The sequence below is a fragment of the Mchenga conophoros genome, linkage group LG23 (genome assembly GCF_057382185.1).
Source record: "Mchenga conophoros isolate Kocher_MC1m ecotype Shallow Benthic linkage group LG23, M_conophoros_male_GT1.1, whole genome shotgun sequence".
Classification (NCBI taxonomy): Eukaryota; Metazoa; Chordata; class Actinopteri; order Cichliformes; family Cichlidae; genus Mchenga; species Mchenga conophoros.
Window position 1 is genome coordinate 25,221,925 of NC_140547.1, and position 15,220 is coordinate 25,237,144.

The 15,220-nt window shown below is 40.6% G+C and overlaps 1 protein-coding gene across 2 annotated transcripts in view; it reads right to left on the reverse strand.

Annotated features, from left to right (window-relative positions):
* The window catches only part of LOC146547339 (glycerol-3-phosphate dehydrogenase, mitochondrial-like), a 39,264-nt gene that overhangs the window by 4,205 nt on the left and 19,839 nt on the right, over positions 1-15,220 (reverse strand). For both annotated transcript variants that reach the window (XM_085263956.1, XM_085263957.1), the window contains 9 exons: positions 14,572-14,716; positions 13,788-13,981; positions 13,275-13,409; positions 13,019-13,194; positions 8,718-8,849; positions 8,478-8,636; positions 3,377-3,489; positions 1,339-1,417; positions 1,152-1,250 (listed from right to left, as the gene is read on the reverse strand). In XM_085263956.1, coding sequence (XP_085120082.1) covers positions 1,152-1,250; positions 1,339-1,417; positions 3,377-3,489; positions 8,478-8,636; positions 8,718-8,849; positions 13,019-13,194; positions 13,275-13,409; positions 13,788-13,981; positions 14,572-14,716 — 1,232 coding nt within the window. The remainder of the gene's footprint in view (positions 1-1,151; positions 1,251-1,338; positions 1,418-3,376; positions 3,490-8,477; positions 8,637-8,717; positions 8,850-13,018; positions 13,195-13,274; positions 13,410-13,787; positions 13,982-14,571; positions 14,717-15,220) is intronic.

Below are 15,220 nucleotides of genomic sequence, written 5' to 3' on the forward strand. Positions count from 1 at the left end.
TAATTCCAGGCTCAATTTCCCACAAAAAAAAAACAAAAAAGAAAAAGGCTGAATCCGTGTGTGACAGATCACGCTCCTGAGGGCTTCCATTATCCAGCCTTTGCGTCCTCAGTCATGTTTGCTCTGCTGGTTTGAGAAGGGCAGGCACACTCACAGAGGTGTTGGGCATTAATGCTCCCTCTTATAAGACACACACCACACTGCATACTGTGCATGTGCGCATAAAGAAAATCATTCTTATTTGCCTTTTTTTAAAATTTGTTCTGGTATTTTTGATTTTCCTGTAAAGGTTTAAAATATAAATACAATAATATTTTAAGATTGTTTAAAGATTATTTAAATGTTCAGCTACATGCAGGAAATCATGTAGCTGAAATCTGCGATCCAAATATTTTTCAGTTTTTCCATGAATCTGCATTTTTTATTTTTGCAAATGAAAACAAATAAATTTGCATTATTACAGCCAGACACTTTTTTTATTCACTGCCTGCTAAAATCTAGAAAAAAAAAATAATAATCCAGTCCACCACCGCATTTTGGATTTGTAAGCTGTAACTAAACCTTTAAGACGTGTTTCTATGTAACATCACCCGCCATTCCATTAGGTACACCTTGCTAGTACTGGGTCGAACTCGCTTTTGGCTTCATTCTTCATGGTGCAGATTCAAGAAGTTGCTGGAAACATTCCTCCGAGATTTTAGTCCTTGTTGACATAATAGCACCACACAGTTACTGCAGATTTGCAAATGAGAATCTTCCATTACACCGCATCCTAAAGCTGCTCTGCTGGACTGAAATCTGATAACTGGCTAATATAATGAAGTGACATGCTGTCCATTCGGAGTTGCTCTTCTGCATACCTTGACTGCAACCAAGGTATGCAGAAGAGCATACCTTGCATGCATTTAGGCATGAAGCACGTCTATATGCCCAAATCCTTTGAGTTGTTAAAAGGTGATTGGCTGATTGGACAGCTGTACCTAACAAAGTGGCCACTCAGAGCACGTAGCTCAAAGCTAGTTTAAGCATTTATTGTGCACAGCTGCTCCATTAACAGATCACAGATAACTGATGTCTGTCTTGTGCTTACAGATGCTAAAGAAGGCACTTAAAATTAAGCGCTGCTGATCATCTCTGTACTTAGTGCCTACCTGCAGGAATTCATCAATTTCGACTTGTCCGTTCTTGTTGAGGTCTACCTCATTAAGGATTTCATGGAGCGCGTTTTCATCAATGTGCACATTGATGCTCTGCAGGGAAGGAGAAACACAGCACTCGGGATCAATGACATGCAGCTGCGGGTAACAAATATGTGAAGACTGAGAGAAAAAAACTCACCTGTAAAACTCGCTGGACGTCAACAGTGGTGATGAATCCTTTGCTCTCTTTGTCAAACTTATGGAAACGCTTCTTGTACCTGTCAGACACACGAGCAGTAACAGCCGATTTACAGCAGCGATATTAACAGACAACAACAACAGCAGTGGATCAAATACCGTCATGTTGATGTTGCGCATACAACACCATAACCAGCATTGGCCCAGGACCAACACTGGAACCACGACCCAAAAAACCCACATGGCCTCCAGTAACCACTACTTAAATTCTAGCTTTCGTTCCCTGGTTGGTGTTTGGGAATAAACATTTTTCCCTAGCGAGCAGTGGCTGTTAGAGGCTGTTATGCTTTCCTCAAAAGCGTGTTGACCTTCTAATTACTCGCTGGTTTGGAAATGCCTTTGAGGTGCAACAGCAACAGTTAGTAAGTTGTAACTACTACCATCTGCACTGAAATAAATAAGTATTTTCCCCAAACGGGATAAAAAAAGGCCTGACTTTCCTCCTTTCACCCACCACCTCACCCACCATTTATGACCTACTTATACTTTTTTATTTATACTTGGTCATCATTACCTGTCATATATCTGTGACAGGTAATCTAAGATGTTTTCATATTACTTTTAAAAATAGAGGAGTTTTGGTATCACAGCTCTACCAGATCCTTCAAAGAGTTTAAAAGGGCATTGCCTGAAACTGTTGCCAACTCTTCATCCAACCAGAGATCAGTACCAGAGACAGTATTTGGGTAACTGAGCCACAAACATGGTCCTTTATCCCTGAAAGCAGCAGGTTTTTCCAGAGCCTGAATGTCTGCTCCAGAATCTCTGAATCTGGTTCTGGGTCTATTAGCTGTGTAATAATCAGAGCCAGCAAGTCGAACAAAAAAATGTGAGGAGTTGTAGAGACAGACTGACCAAAGTTACAGTGGGGAGAAATATTCCCCTTATAGTAAAAATATGAGAGCGAACTTAAATATGATCAGGGTCATAAATTACTATAAAAATAATATTTTAAGATTATTTAAATACTTGCAGGAAATCCTGTAGTTGAAATTTGCTCTGTGCCCCACAGTAAGAACCACAGAGTCTGTGTGCCCCTCCATGGACATGTCTCCCCTGACCAATCACCAATCACCAAACCGGTCATGCTAAACGATGCTACAGACAGCACAACCTTCTCCACGGCTTTTCCAGACACTTTCACATCTGTCACGAGTTCAGGGTGAACCTGCTCTCGTCTGTGAAAAGCTCAGGGTGCCTGTGGTGGACCTGCCAATTCTGGTATTCCTTGGCAAATGCCAATCAGTCTCCACAGTGCCAGGCAGTGAGCACTGAGCCCACCAGAGGACAGCAGGCCCTCAGGTCACCCTCATGTAGTCTGTTTGTGATTGTTTGGTCAGCAACATTTAAACTAGTGACCTAATGGAAGTCATTTTGTAGCTCTCACAGTGCTCATCCTGTTCCTCCTAGCGTAAAGGAGCAGATATCGGTCCTGCTGATGGATTAAGGACCTTCTATGGCCCTGTCCAGCTCCCCTACAGTAACTGCCTGTGTGTTCCTGAGACACAACAAACCTTCTGACAATGGCACGTATTGATGTGCCATCCTGGAGGAGTTGGACTACCTGTGCAACCTCTGTAGGGTCAGGTATCGTCTCATGCTAGCAGTAGTGACACAGAGACTGGCCAAATGCAAAACTAGTAAAAAACAGAAAAAGTGAAGAGGGAAAAATGTGTCCCCTCCAGCTGCAAATCATTCCTTTGTTGGGGTTTGTCTCATTGTCACACGTCTACTGAACTTGTTGTTCATTTCATTAACACCAAAGCAACTGAAACTCATTAACAAGCCCCTCTGACACTTAAATGACCAGAACAACATCCCAGAGATTTAACTGACTGGATGGTATACTCTCATTAAAGTGTCCCTTTAATTTTTTGAGTAGTCTATAACTGATATGGAACATGATTAAGAAAGAAAAAAAAATGCATAAATCAATCAGGAAACTTAAATGAACTATCTGACGTTTTCAAAAGCACTACCTGGCTACTTCATGGTTGTCCAGGTTAATCTCAGACGTCTTGGTTATTTGCTCAGAGCGAGACCTGTAGCCCATCTCATGGTACAGGAACTTCCTCGCTGCCTCAAGTTCCTCCTGGATTTAAAGAAAAAAAAAAGTGAGCCCACACTAATCAGCAGAGTCATTTTCTCCTTAATCAGAACAAACAGATTCACACATACACCCTCTGTAACTCAGGTTATAACATTAAATGAGGCATCTAATGTCTAATGAGGTCACTACAATGTGTGTCAACGGCTAAAATGTTTCTTTTTCTCCAGCTTGCTACATGTCACTCATACAAGCTGCTGTCTCAAAATGCACAGCTCGATGTTAGTTTACCTGATTCATCAGATCTTTTAGCTCTAAACAAACCTCAAAACACTGGAAAACATCTGGTTTTCCAAAACTCAAAATAACATCTTCAAAAGTCTCTTTGTGTCTGACCACCACATCAAATCTAAAGAAAGTCTGTCGCTGTCACATGACAGTGACAGTGAGGAGAAATTATTTATTATGGCTGCACAACTTCCACCCATCCTACAAGTGAGACTCTCTAATCTGTGTTTTCTAATCTGTGTTTTCTAACTCCAGGGCCCTGTTTCAGGAAGCCGGTTTAGTGCAAACTCTGAGTAAGTATACCCTGAGTTAACGAAAACTCTGGGTTTTCGGTTTCACAAAGCGAGTTTAGATTAATTCTGAGTGAGTTACTATGACGACACACTCCGTGAAGCTAACCTGCCCCCTAGCAGGTTTACTTCAACTAACCCTGACCTTCTCCGCCTCTTTGTCGGAAACCTGACTGTAGGAAGTGTCAGACATGGCGTGCTCCTTCCTTGAAGAGCCAGTAGATGTTGAAGCCCAAATTCTCCGCAGAGCTCTCCGCCGGGAGAGAGTGATTAGAGCGCGTTTGGACATTTTATCATTTCCTGATGATTTCCTGTGTGAACGTTACCGTTTTTCAGCACAATCTACAATTTATTTGAATAACATCCTCAGGCCTAATATTGCTCATGTGACACATCGCGGACATCCTCTCAGTCCTGTGCATATTATTTGTATCGCACTTCGGTTTTTTGCAAACGGGAGCTTTCTGTATAATATTGGTGACGCTGAGCACGTTTCCAAGGCTACCGTCTGTCGGGCAGTCAGGAATGTTACAGTTGCACTGAAACGTCTCCTGTACTCGTTTGTGGTGTTCCCCGGTCATAGACCCACAAGATTTATCAAAGAGGGATGCCACAAAATTGCAGGTATCAGGATGAACGAAACTTAATTCATGATGTGGTGATATTTGAACTACTACTTAAATTTTACATTTATTTTCACGGTTCCCAGGCGTGATTGGCTGTATAGATGGCACTCACATTCCAATCATTGCTCCTTCAGTGAATGAAGGAGACTATGTGAACAGGAAGTCTTTCCACAGCATTAATGTACAGGTACATAGTTCCCTGTAGCATTTCAAACTAACAAATTATTTCATTATAGTAATGGATGCTAATTTGTGTTCTCTGCACTGTGAAGATCATATGTGATGCTGCCAACATTATCACAAATGTGGAAGCCAACTGCTCAGCCTCTGTGAGTGGTGGTGGTGGAGGACCTCCACCTGTTTTTCGGGCCTCCGCTTTTTTTCTGTTGGCTATAACGGGTCACATTTGAGCATACAGAGTAAGCAAATATGTACTTGTAATGTGCTCAGATAATTTCAATAAGTGCTTACAGAGGGGAAATTAATGTAGCCTCTAACTGCAATTGATTTACATCGGACAAACAGACCAAGCACTATGGCTCATAATACAATTACACCTTACCTGTTTGGACTATATTTTTATATTTCATTTTTACTTGCTGCCAGGAACGTTTGGGGCCTGTTGGGTTGCACCTGCGCACACGTCACATCACAAAATAAAATGTATAAAATAAAAAATGAAATATAATAAAATAACGTGTTAAATGGGTGGAAATCCCTAGATCAATGTTTAAATTAACACTCACGCATTGACTCTGTCGGCTTTGTTTTGCCATGCATGCTCCCTTTCTTTTGCAGCTGAGGCTGTGTTACTTTTTTTCTGCAAAATTTGCATGTTATCGGCATATGCTGCCATCAGAATTTCGGCCTCAAGCGCTGTAAAATACATTGACCGCGCCTTCTTTCCCTCCGTCTCCATGGTGACTCGCTTAATCTGTGCTCCACTAATCAGGGCTTTATGTACCGTATTTCCCGGACTACAAAGCGCACCTGAATATTAGCCGCACAAGCTAAAATCAGGGGAAAATCCTGTTTTGTACATACATTAGCCGCACCTGACCAAAAGCCGCAGGTGTTTCAATATTGACTTATCATATGTAAGAGAATATGCACAAAGCGAATTGTCAGGAAAGAGATGGCTGTTTGGAGACACACCCCTTTTATTAATATTTTGAAAATCAAGTTATGGGTACATATTTGCACATGTGCTGTGCTTCATAAATGAGTAACAAATGTAGTACATAACAGTAACCTACAGCACACCAGAAAAATAGATTCGGACTACCTTTTAGGCTCAGGTGCAGTGACATGGCTTTAACAAGAAGAAAAGTCAGTCATTCACCACCATCTTCCTGCGCTCTAAAACCACCAAAGTCCTCTTCTCCAGTGTCGGAAACGAACAGGCTCAGGATGGCTTCGTCATCCACTCTCCGCTTCTCTCCTTCGTTGTCACTTTCAAAACCAAAGATAATCCTCATTGTCATTGTCAGTGTCAGAGTCGAACACCCTCTGAAGGGCCGTGGCGGTGTCCTCCTCTTCATCATGCAGCAGTCCAGCCCTTCGAAATCCGTTGGTGATCGTGGATGTTTGCACACTTTTCCACGCTGTCAGAATCCACCGGTAGAGTTGAGCACAACTTGCTTTTCGCAAGTTTATCGCCGCTCATCATCCACGACTCCCGCTGAACGCATAGCGGTACTTTGAAGTTTGTTTTTCGCGCTACTTGTACGGCACTATGTTGCCTGGCGGACGGACATGTGACCAACATACCACTCTTGAACTCCGATCCTTCCGCCAGGCAACGTAGTGCCGTACAACAGCGGAACAAACAAAACAAATCGTCTTACAATATCACAAAAATCATGGACAATCTATAGAAAAGCCGCACCTGACTAAAAGCCGCAGGGTTCAAAGCTTGTGCAAAAAGTAGCGGCTTATAGCCCGACAATTACGGTATCCTCGTGCGCGCGTTTAATTTGGGGTTAAAGCAACTCCGCGTTGACTGAACTAATTGTTATCAGCCTTTCTGAGACCGAATATTCCGAGTTGGACAGTTCGGGGTTACTCAACCCTGAGTATCGTTTTTCACTCTGAGTTTTCTAAACCGGCTTCCTGAAGTAGGGCCCTGGACTACGCTGATTAAAATCTCTCAATCACAGACAAAGAATTACCAATAACAAATTTTGGGGTGATGTTACAGGTTTTTTTTTTTGGGAAAACTGATCATTGGAGCTGCAGTACTGTGAAAAAGTATCTTCCACCTTCTTGATCAATCAAATCAAACAAATTTAATACTAGAAGTTAGTAAGTCTGAGTAAATACAAACTGCAGCTTTTACATTTATTCCATGAAAAACTGTAATTTAAAAAAGGGATCATCAAGATGTTTTTGGTAAATGTGAGACGAGCATTTGTGATCTTTTTGGTCAGCAGTGGTTTTCTCCTTGAACTCTCCCATGGACGCCGTTTTTGCCCAGTCTCTTTCTTATTGTTGAATCATGAACTCTGACCTTAACTGAGACAAGTGAGTTAGATGTTCTTTTGCGGCCTCTTGGATGAGTCATCGAAGCTCTTGGAGTAATTTTGGTTGGCTGGTCACTCCTGGGAAGCTTCACCACTGTTCCAAGTTTCCTTCAATTGTGGATAATGTCTCTCACTGTGGTTCACTGAAGTTCCTGAGCCTCAGAAATGGCTTTGTAACCTTTTCCAGACTGATAGATGTCACTGACTTTGTTTCTCAGCTGCTCCTTTAGATCGTGATGTGCTGTGTTGGTGTTTGAGATCTTTTAGCTTCACTTTGTCACACATTTTCTATTTAAGTGATTTCTTGATTCAACACGTCTGGCAGTAATCAGGCCTTAGTGTAGCTGAAGAAACTGAAGTCAGGGTTCCAAAAAATGTGGTTAATACAGTTAATTCATGATGTACTTCTTCACACAGGCCCAGGTGAGTTTGGATAGGGTTTCTCCCTTAATAAATGAAATCTTCATTTAAAAACTGCATTTTTGTATTTACTCTGGTTATCTTTGCCTAACATTAAAATTTGTTTGATGATCTGAAACATTTCAGTGTGACAAATATGCAAAAAAACACAAACAAACAAAAAACCATGAAGAAAGCAGACACTTTTTCACAACAATGTAACTGAAAGCTTTTACACAAGGAAAACCAGAAACCAGATTGTTTGGTGCATGATTAACCGACTTGTTTATGAGCTATTCTCCCACTACTTCTGCTGGTTAACAATAAAGGCCTAAAATAGCTCAACTTTCATGCATGCACAGAGCCTCCTCTATGAAAGAGCAAAGGGTGTGGACATTTCCATTGTACTCTGATCAAAAACGAATCCCTGCCCCGACTTGAGAAACCCACCAGGGATTAAAGCTTTATGCAGAAGCCAGGGGAATAAAACAAGTGTAATCCCATCAGTGCACATCCTTTTAACCTGCAGACATGCACCTCAGGATGCTGGTGACAGTTTTAGAAATAGAGTTAGGTTGTGTTTTAACCATAAGCACACTTTCAGTAGTAGATGTGGGCCTTATATTTCCTTTTATTTATGTCTGTGAAGACATTCTCATCCAAGAAGCTTCTCGGATGAGAGGTGAAACGTCTTCAAGCAACTTAAAGAAGTCCAGACGCTTTTCTTTGCAAGCTCCTTTGACTACGATGACCTGGAGGACTGAGAACCTTCACAGACATATTGCCGTGCATATTTTTTTAATAAGCCTCTCTATGTGGACAACAGAGATTCTGTAAATCTAACCATACCAAACGGTGACCTGGTGAATGTTAAAGGGTTAAAAACATCAAGTGTTGTAAAGCCGTACCGTCCTCTTCTCCTGACTCCAGTCCAGTTCTTTGCCCATGATCTGGACGATACGTGGGAGCGCCTCATCAGCCGCCTGCACATTCAGGAAGCCCAGGCGAGTTCGCCGGGCGATGACATCGATGGCGGTGCAGGCGTACTCCTTAATCGCATATAGCACCTGAAAAAGACGAGAAGCTCTCAGACACTCTTCAGACACACAGCTGGAACTTTAACCGTTTACACAACAGTCCCACTTTACCTCGCTCTCGATGTACGGGAATTCAGACACCAATCTTTTCCCGACGATCGGCCATCTCTGCCCGGTGACCTGAGCCATTTTGGCAACGTCGAATGCCCTTCCCCCATACGTGGAGGCCAGGTGTTGAGCGACCTGTGCCAGAGAAAGATATAAATACTTACTTAAATACATAGATTTTATATTAATTTATGTTAATAATAATGCTAATCAGAGGTTTTCTGCCCTGAAAACATGTTTAGGAATTTATACCAAAGCAAAATCACCAGGACTGTGATAAAACACCATTACTCAAATACTCAAACAATTATCAAAGGTCATAAATTACAGGGACATGCATAAACAGTAAGGTGAAACTAAAGCAAAAAGACTGCCTGAATTTGTGTAGTCAACCCACAAACACACAATTTAAACTGTGTTAATAACAGTATTAAATTATTGGATAATCAGAAGCACTTATTAGAAGTTTATTGACTGTTTAGTTACATCGAAACATGTGACCCACCTGTTATTCACTGATAAAACTTTTATTAAAATGAATACATTATTCACTCATTAGGAACTTTTTTTTGTTTTGTTTTGTTTTTTTCTTACATCTGCTAGAACAAAGTCTCATCATGGTCTATAATTTGATTTTCCTAAATATATCATTTACACTAAACTGCTTTTTATATCTAAACGTTTTTACCATCCTTGTCATAGGAGCTTTTATATAAAGTCATTAGCTGATCTGAGAAATACATAAGCAGCATCAGTAGAAATATTACAAGTCATTTCCTACATGAGGAAAAAAAGACCGACACCTCTTATACTGACTGATTAACTCATTCACTGCCAGCCATTGGCAGTGAATGAGTTAAACCCATTGACTCATTCACTGCAATTGACGGCTATAGACGTCAATGGCAGTGAATGAGTTAATACATTTGTAAACAGAGTTTGACAGTATATCATACTTTCACATGGCTACTCCCGCTGTTTCCCTCCACTGTTAATGGCATATTGCTATAACGGTTAAATAATAGGGGGGGGGGGCTGTGCTAAAATATTTCTATAGAGAAAGATGTTGAACATCCTACTCCAACTTAAGAATTACAGGTGTGACGCCAGCTTATTTGGGTTTTTCCAAATAAGCTGAATTCAGTGTGTGTATAATAAGTGTGTGAATGTATAATTCCTGTTATCCCTCCTACAACATGTAAGTCCATTATTCTGAAAATCTATTTGCTCTTGGTTAGTTTTTCCCAGCTGCCAGTGAAATAATGAGCAATAATGGCACAAGTCTGAATAAGTAAATAGATACATTTAAAAATAAATGTACAAAATGAATGTTTGAATGTAGACAGAGAAATAAATCCAAGTTAAAATACAGAAATAATTAGATAGCTACATAAATTCATGTGGAGAAATAATATACAAATGCAAAAACAGAACAATTAATTAATTAATATCTACTACCTAAATAACTTTCAAATAATGACCGAGTATAAATGAAGATAAATGTAAAAATAAATAAATCATTAAGTAAATGTTGAAGTATATATGATGCAAAATAGAGAATTAATTAGATTAATGTAAAACTATGGAAATTGATTTGCAGAACTAAAAACATAATATAAAAACTGAGTGAATACACTAAATAAATACATTATATAGATTAAATACATTAAATTTATCTATAAATTAATGTTGTAAACTAAAACTAAACTAAATAACTGTAGTAAAACTGAGCATAAATACATAAATAAATACATGAATTGTGAAATACAAAAAAATATAGAAAATGTAGAATAAAAATTATCAAATGTAGAAAAACAGCTGTAGCCTTAATTAAAATTTGAATAGTATGTATAGAAATTATTTTTCAATTCCCTCCCCGAATAAATGTTTGTATTTACTTAATTTATTGATTAATTTATTTAGAATTATTTAGTTTTCTGTCCTCTTTAACAGCATGTTTTTAAAAAAGGTCAGAAAATAACTGTTAGATTAACTGTTAAATTGTCTGTTGTGTTTAACCAACAGCCCAAAAAACATAGTTTTAATACAAAATTAGAAAAACACCCTGATATTAACAGACTCAGCACTGTCCATCAATCAAATATTCCACTTTTAAACTGAAGACTGATTTTAACAGACGTTACACACAATTAAAGAGTTAAACAATAAAAAGCTTCTGCTTTTAAACGCATGTTTAAGTCCTTTCACTACAGTTTAAATTATGTAAACTTGCAGCTGCTGGTATTCAGATGATCGATTTCACCTCTTCTGAGTTAAACGACAAACGATAACGCCGCTTTGTCAATGAGGTGTCACATGTTTACAGAACACAACAGGTTATTTGCTATTCAGATCGTTGGCCTGCTGATCGTGTGAAAGGGCAAACGCTGTCCAAATACCAACAGTGACCTTTTAGGAATATTTCAGAGAACAACCAGAACAACCAGAGCTGAGGCCCCTAATGAGGAGTACGTTTACTGCAGGCACTCAGCGCAGGACTCCTTTTTCCTTATGAAACTATGTTCTACTGCGCTTAATGAAAACGAGCAGGCTAATTATCAGAAAGACGCTGCAAAGCTGATGTGAGTCGATGTGCCTTTCCTTAATGCCACTGGTAAATTGGACAGCACACAGTGCGTTCTAACGCGTGTCCAGTCTTTTGTGTAGTGGAAATGTCAGCTTTGTTACAGCAGCAGCTTTAATGTCAGCATCTGGTGGAGAAGACACCGAATGTGTCTGCGAGAGCTGCGGTTACAGCTCGGTTTGTACACGGCTGTGTCAGCCAGTGTGTACAGTAGCTACGCACTCCCAAACTTTTCTTAATGAAGCAGTAATCTCATTGATTGGTCTGAAAACAAACCTGGAAGATGTGGCTTTAAATATAAACCGTCATTTATCTCAGTGGCAGAGAGATCCAGACTTTCACATTAAAGTCAGACACTTATTTGTACACTCACCAGCCACTTCATTAGGTATACTTTTTTAACTGCTCATTAACACAAACATCCAGTCTGCCAATTACATGGAGGCAACTGAGTGTATTTAGGAATCTGGACATTATCAAGATGATGAGCTACGTTCAAAAAGCATCAGAAAGAGGAAGAAGACGGTGATTTAAGCAACTTTAAACAATGCAGGGTTGATGGACTGTGTATTTCAGAAGCTGCTGATATGCTGGGAGTTTCCCCACACGACCATCTCTAGAGTTCTAGAACAATCTGAAAAAGAGAAAATAGTCTGTGAGCTTCACTAATCTGGGTGAAAACGATGCTAGAGGTCAGAGGAGAATGCTCAGCCCGCTTCGAGCTGATAGGAAGACAACAGTAACGCAAATAACCACTTGTTACAACCAAGCTATGCAGAGGAGTGTGGTCTTCTGCTGCTGATGCTGATGCGTCTCATCAGCAGCAGAACGGGTGACACGTCTGTCAACTACAAACAGGAAACTGAGGCTACAGTACACATGAGCTCACTAATTAGACAATCGAAGGCGGGAAAAAGGAACTGGTGAATGTTTCCCTGACCTCTAGTTCTTCCTCTTCCACCAGTACAGCTTCACAAGTTTGACTTTGCCATTTTACCAAACTTTTCAGATAAAAGTCTTTCAGCCTTTTAAATGAAAGCTGTTAATATGAAAACATCAGAGTGTGTTGCATTTTGACAACAATCAGAAGTAGAGCTTCATCGATGAACCAGCTATAATTGTAAAGGACAAAAGACACCTATATATCAATTTAACATTTTCAAGGTTTAGACTGATGCTCAAATGCAAGCTAAGATAAGATAAGATGGTCTATATTAGTCCCACTGTTGGGTAATTCACAATAAACAGATGTAGCATAAGAAGAGATTTGAAGATGTGGTGGTAAATTATGGGGCTTATTTATCAATTTTTTGCAGCTTGGATCATAAGTTTTCTAAAAGAAGAAACAAAACTGCACATAAAGCATAAAATCATAAGAAACTCAACTCTCCGGTCCACAACGACACACTTCTTTGGCAAGTCTGATAAAATGTACAAGAGAAGGAAACTTTAAATAAAGGCCTAGTATGCTTTGGGGTTAATGTAAGAAAAGGCCACTGTTTGAGAAATTAAGGCTAACATGTATAAAGTATCAAACCTGCCGAGTAGGACTGCTTTAGGCTGCTGGAAGCGACTCGGTAACAGAAGGAAAGCAGAAGCAGAGGAAATGAAAGGAAAAGAGCCATCGATCAGCAGCTGTGCTTAAAAACCTGCTGAGCTTTAATAGTAAACAGTACAGTATTAGGCTTTAATGACCAGCTGCAGTAACGTAACATCTGACCTCTTTCTCCAGGCCGTAGTCCTGCACCAGGCGGATGTAAAGGGTCGGCGTCCACCCCTTGGCTCCCTCCAGCATCAGACCAACAGTCTTGCAGGAGTCAGCTGAGAGGCGGTGGGCCTTAATTGTTGCGTCCAGGGTCTCTTCAGCCATAGATCTGTAGGTGGTCCATTTCCCACCTGAACACCAAAGCTGTGTTTTAAAATCCATCACAGGTACCTCTCATTGAAGATGATCAAACAGATGAAGGCCAGCTCACCAGCGATTGTGACCAGTCCGCTGTCACTGATGCTGACGATGTGGTTCCTGCAGATGGACTGGGTGTCTTTGGAGCTGGGGTCCGTCACTAGGGGACGTATGCCGCTCCACGCTGCCAACACGTCTCCTCGACGCACTGCAGACACAAAAATGTCACACCATGTCATGTTTATTAAAGAAGGAGCCAAAGAGGAGAATATAGAGCTAACAACTCTATATTCAACTGTGGGCCAAGAATGAATCCCTGAGGGACTCCAAGCACAGCAAGATTTGATTTAAGACCCTTAAGAGCAATCTTTCTGACTAGAAACTCGCTGCTCTACCCAAAAAGATGAGATTACGATTACCTACCCTTCCCCAATGCATCACTGAATGCCCAAACCTGTGAGTCAGTAATTAAAAAAAACCTTTAAAACTGCAGATTCAGTCACCATATAAGCATGCGGCTCCATGTGAAGCAGGTAAAAAATAAAAAGCAGGCTACTCAAAAGTTCATCACAAAGCGCTCCTGTACCTTCTACATCAGGGCTGAGATAATTGCGGACCTCCCTCAGGATGAAGTTGATGTCGTCCTCCCCTGGGATTGGGTGGGCTGTCACACTAGTGGGGGTGTCGGTTGTTCCGGCGATGGTCATGTTCTCCCACGGCAGGAAGAAGATGACACGACCATCGCTGGTGGCTGGATCGAGGAGACCCATGTTGTCAGGACTGTGCCAAGGAGAAGGGAAAAAAGGAGGATTTCTTATTATTAAATATACCACTCGTAATAGAAGTAGCAGGAGTCTGTGCGGTTTATTGAAATAAAAAAGGAGAGTGGCGCAAAAAAATTGAGGAAAACAGGAGGAAAAGAAGGAATGGTGGCACTAAAAATGAGGAGATGAGGGCCAACCTGAGCAGGAGACAAATGAACACAGATATGGAAGAGGTAGAGGAGGCACGGGAGTATGTGGGTGGGGGGTAGATAGCAGCAGGAGGAAGATGAGAATAAGTGAGCAGGAGGAAGAAAATTAGGTGGTTGGCATTTCTGTTCAAAGGGCTCGCGCTCCCTCGGGTTTCACTCAATAAGCTTAGCTGAACTTTAAAACCTCCGACTTCAACAAAACCACTCTGCCACTCGGCTGTATCTTAACTGGAGAAGATTGTCCTATGTATGTAGGCGGAGGTCAGATAATAGTTTGGCTAGCTTAGTATTTACACACAGGAATGAGAAAACACAGGAACTACTATACATGTTAATGGAAGAGAAAAAGAAAACAACAGGAACAGCTTTGGTTGTTTTTGGCATTATTATGTCAGACCTGTAGTATCCGGGGATGACGATGTGAACTCCAGCACTGGGCTGGCAGATGTTCGAGGCCTCCTGGTTGTCCATCTTCCTCAGAGCGTCTGTGAACGGTCCGGTGGCGTTGATCACACACTTGGCCCTCACGTCAAATTCCTGCCCTGTGAAGACGAGCGAGACGTTGACAGATTCGATTAAGAGAGACATCAAATACAAAAAATAAGCAAACAATAATGTGGGAGGAACCGTTCACTGGCTTCTTAATGCAAACAGCAGCTTCTTATCACAATTAAATTGAGTTTTTCCTTTTTTATTTCACACCACTGCAGCACCGTCCTGCCTGTGTATATATTATTTGCTATACACATTCATTTCTACTTACATTTACAATAATGCATTTACCCAAAAAAAATCCTTTTAGAAGCCTTCATGGTCATTAAGAACAATACATAACTCAAATAAAAGGAAGCTGTAGATATAGCTGCAGAAAACATCAGAGGCAGAAACAAGAAAAACAGCAACAAGATAATGGGAATTTCCTTTATCAGCTTTGAAGTATTACTAATAACTTATTCATTAATAATCTAATGTAAGGCTTGTAGTTTATAATATAACTGTTATTAATGACCTGAAGCGCTACAGCTGGACACGATGAGACTTTTTTA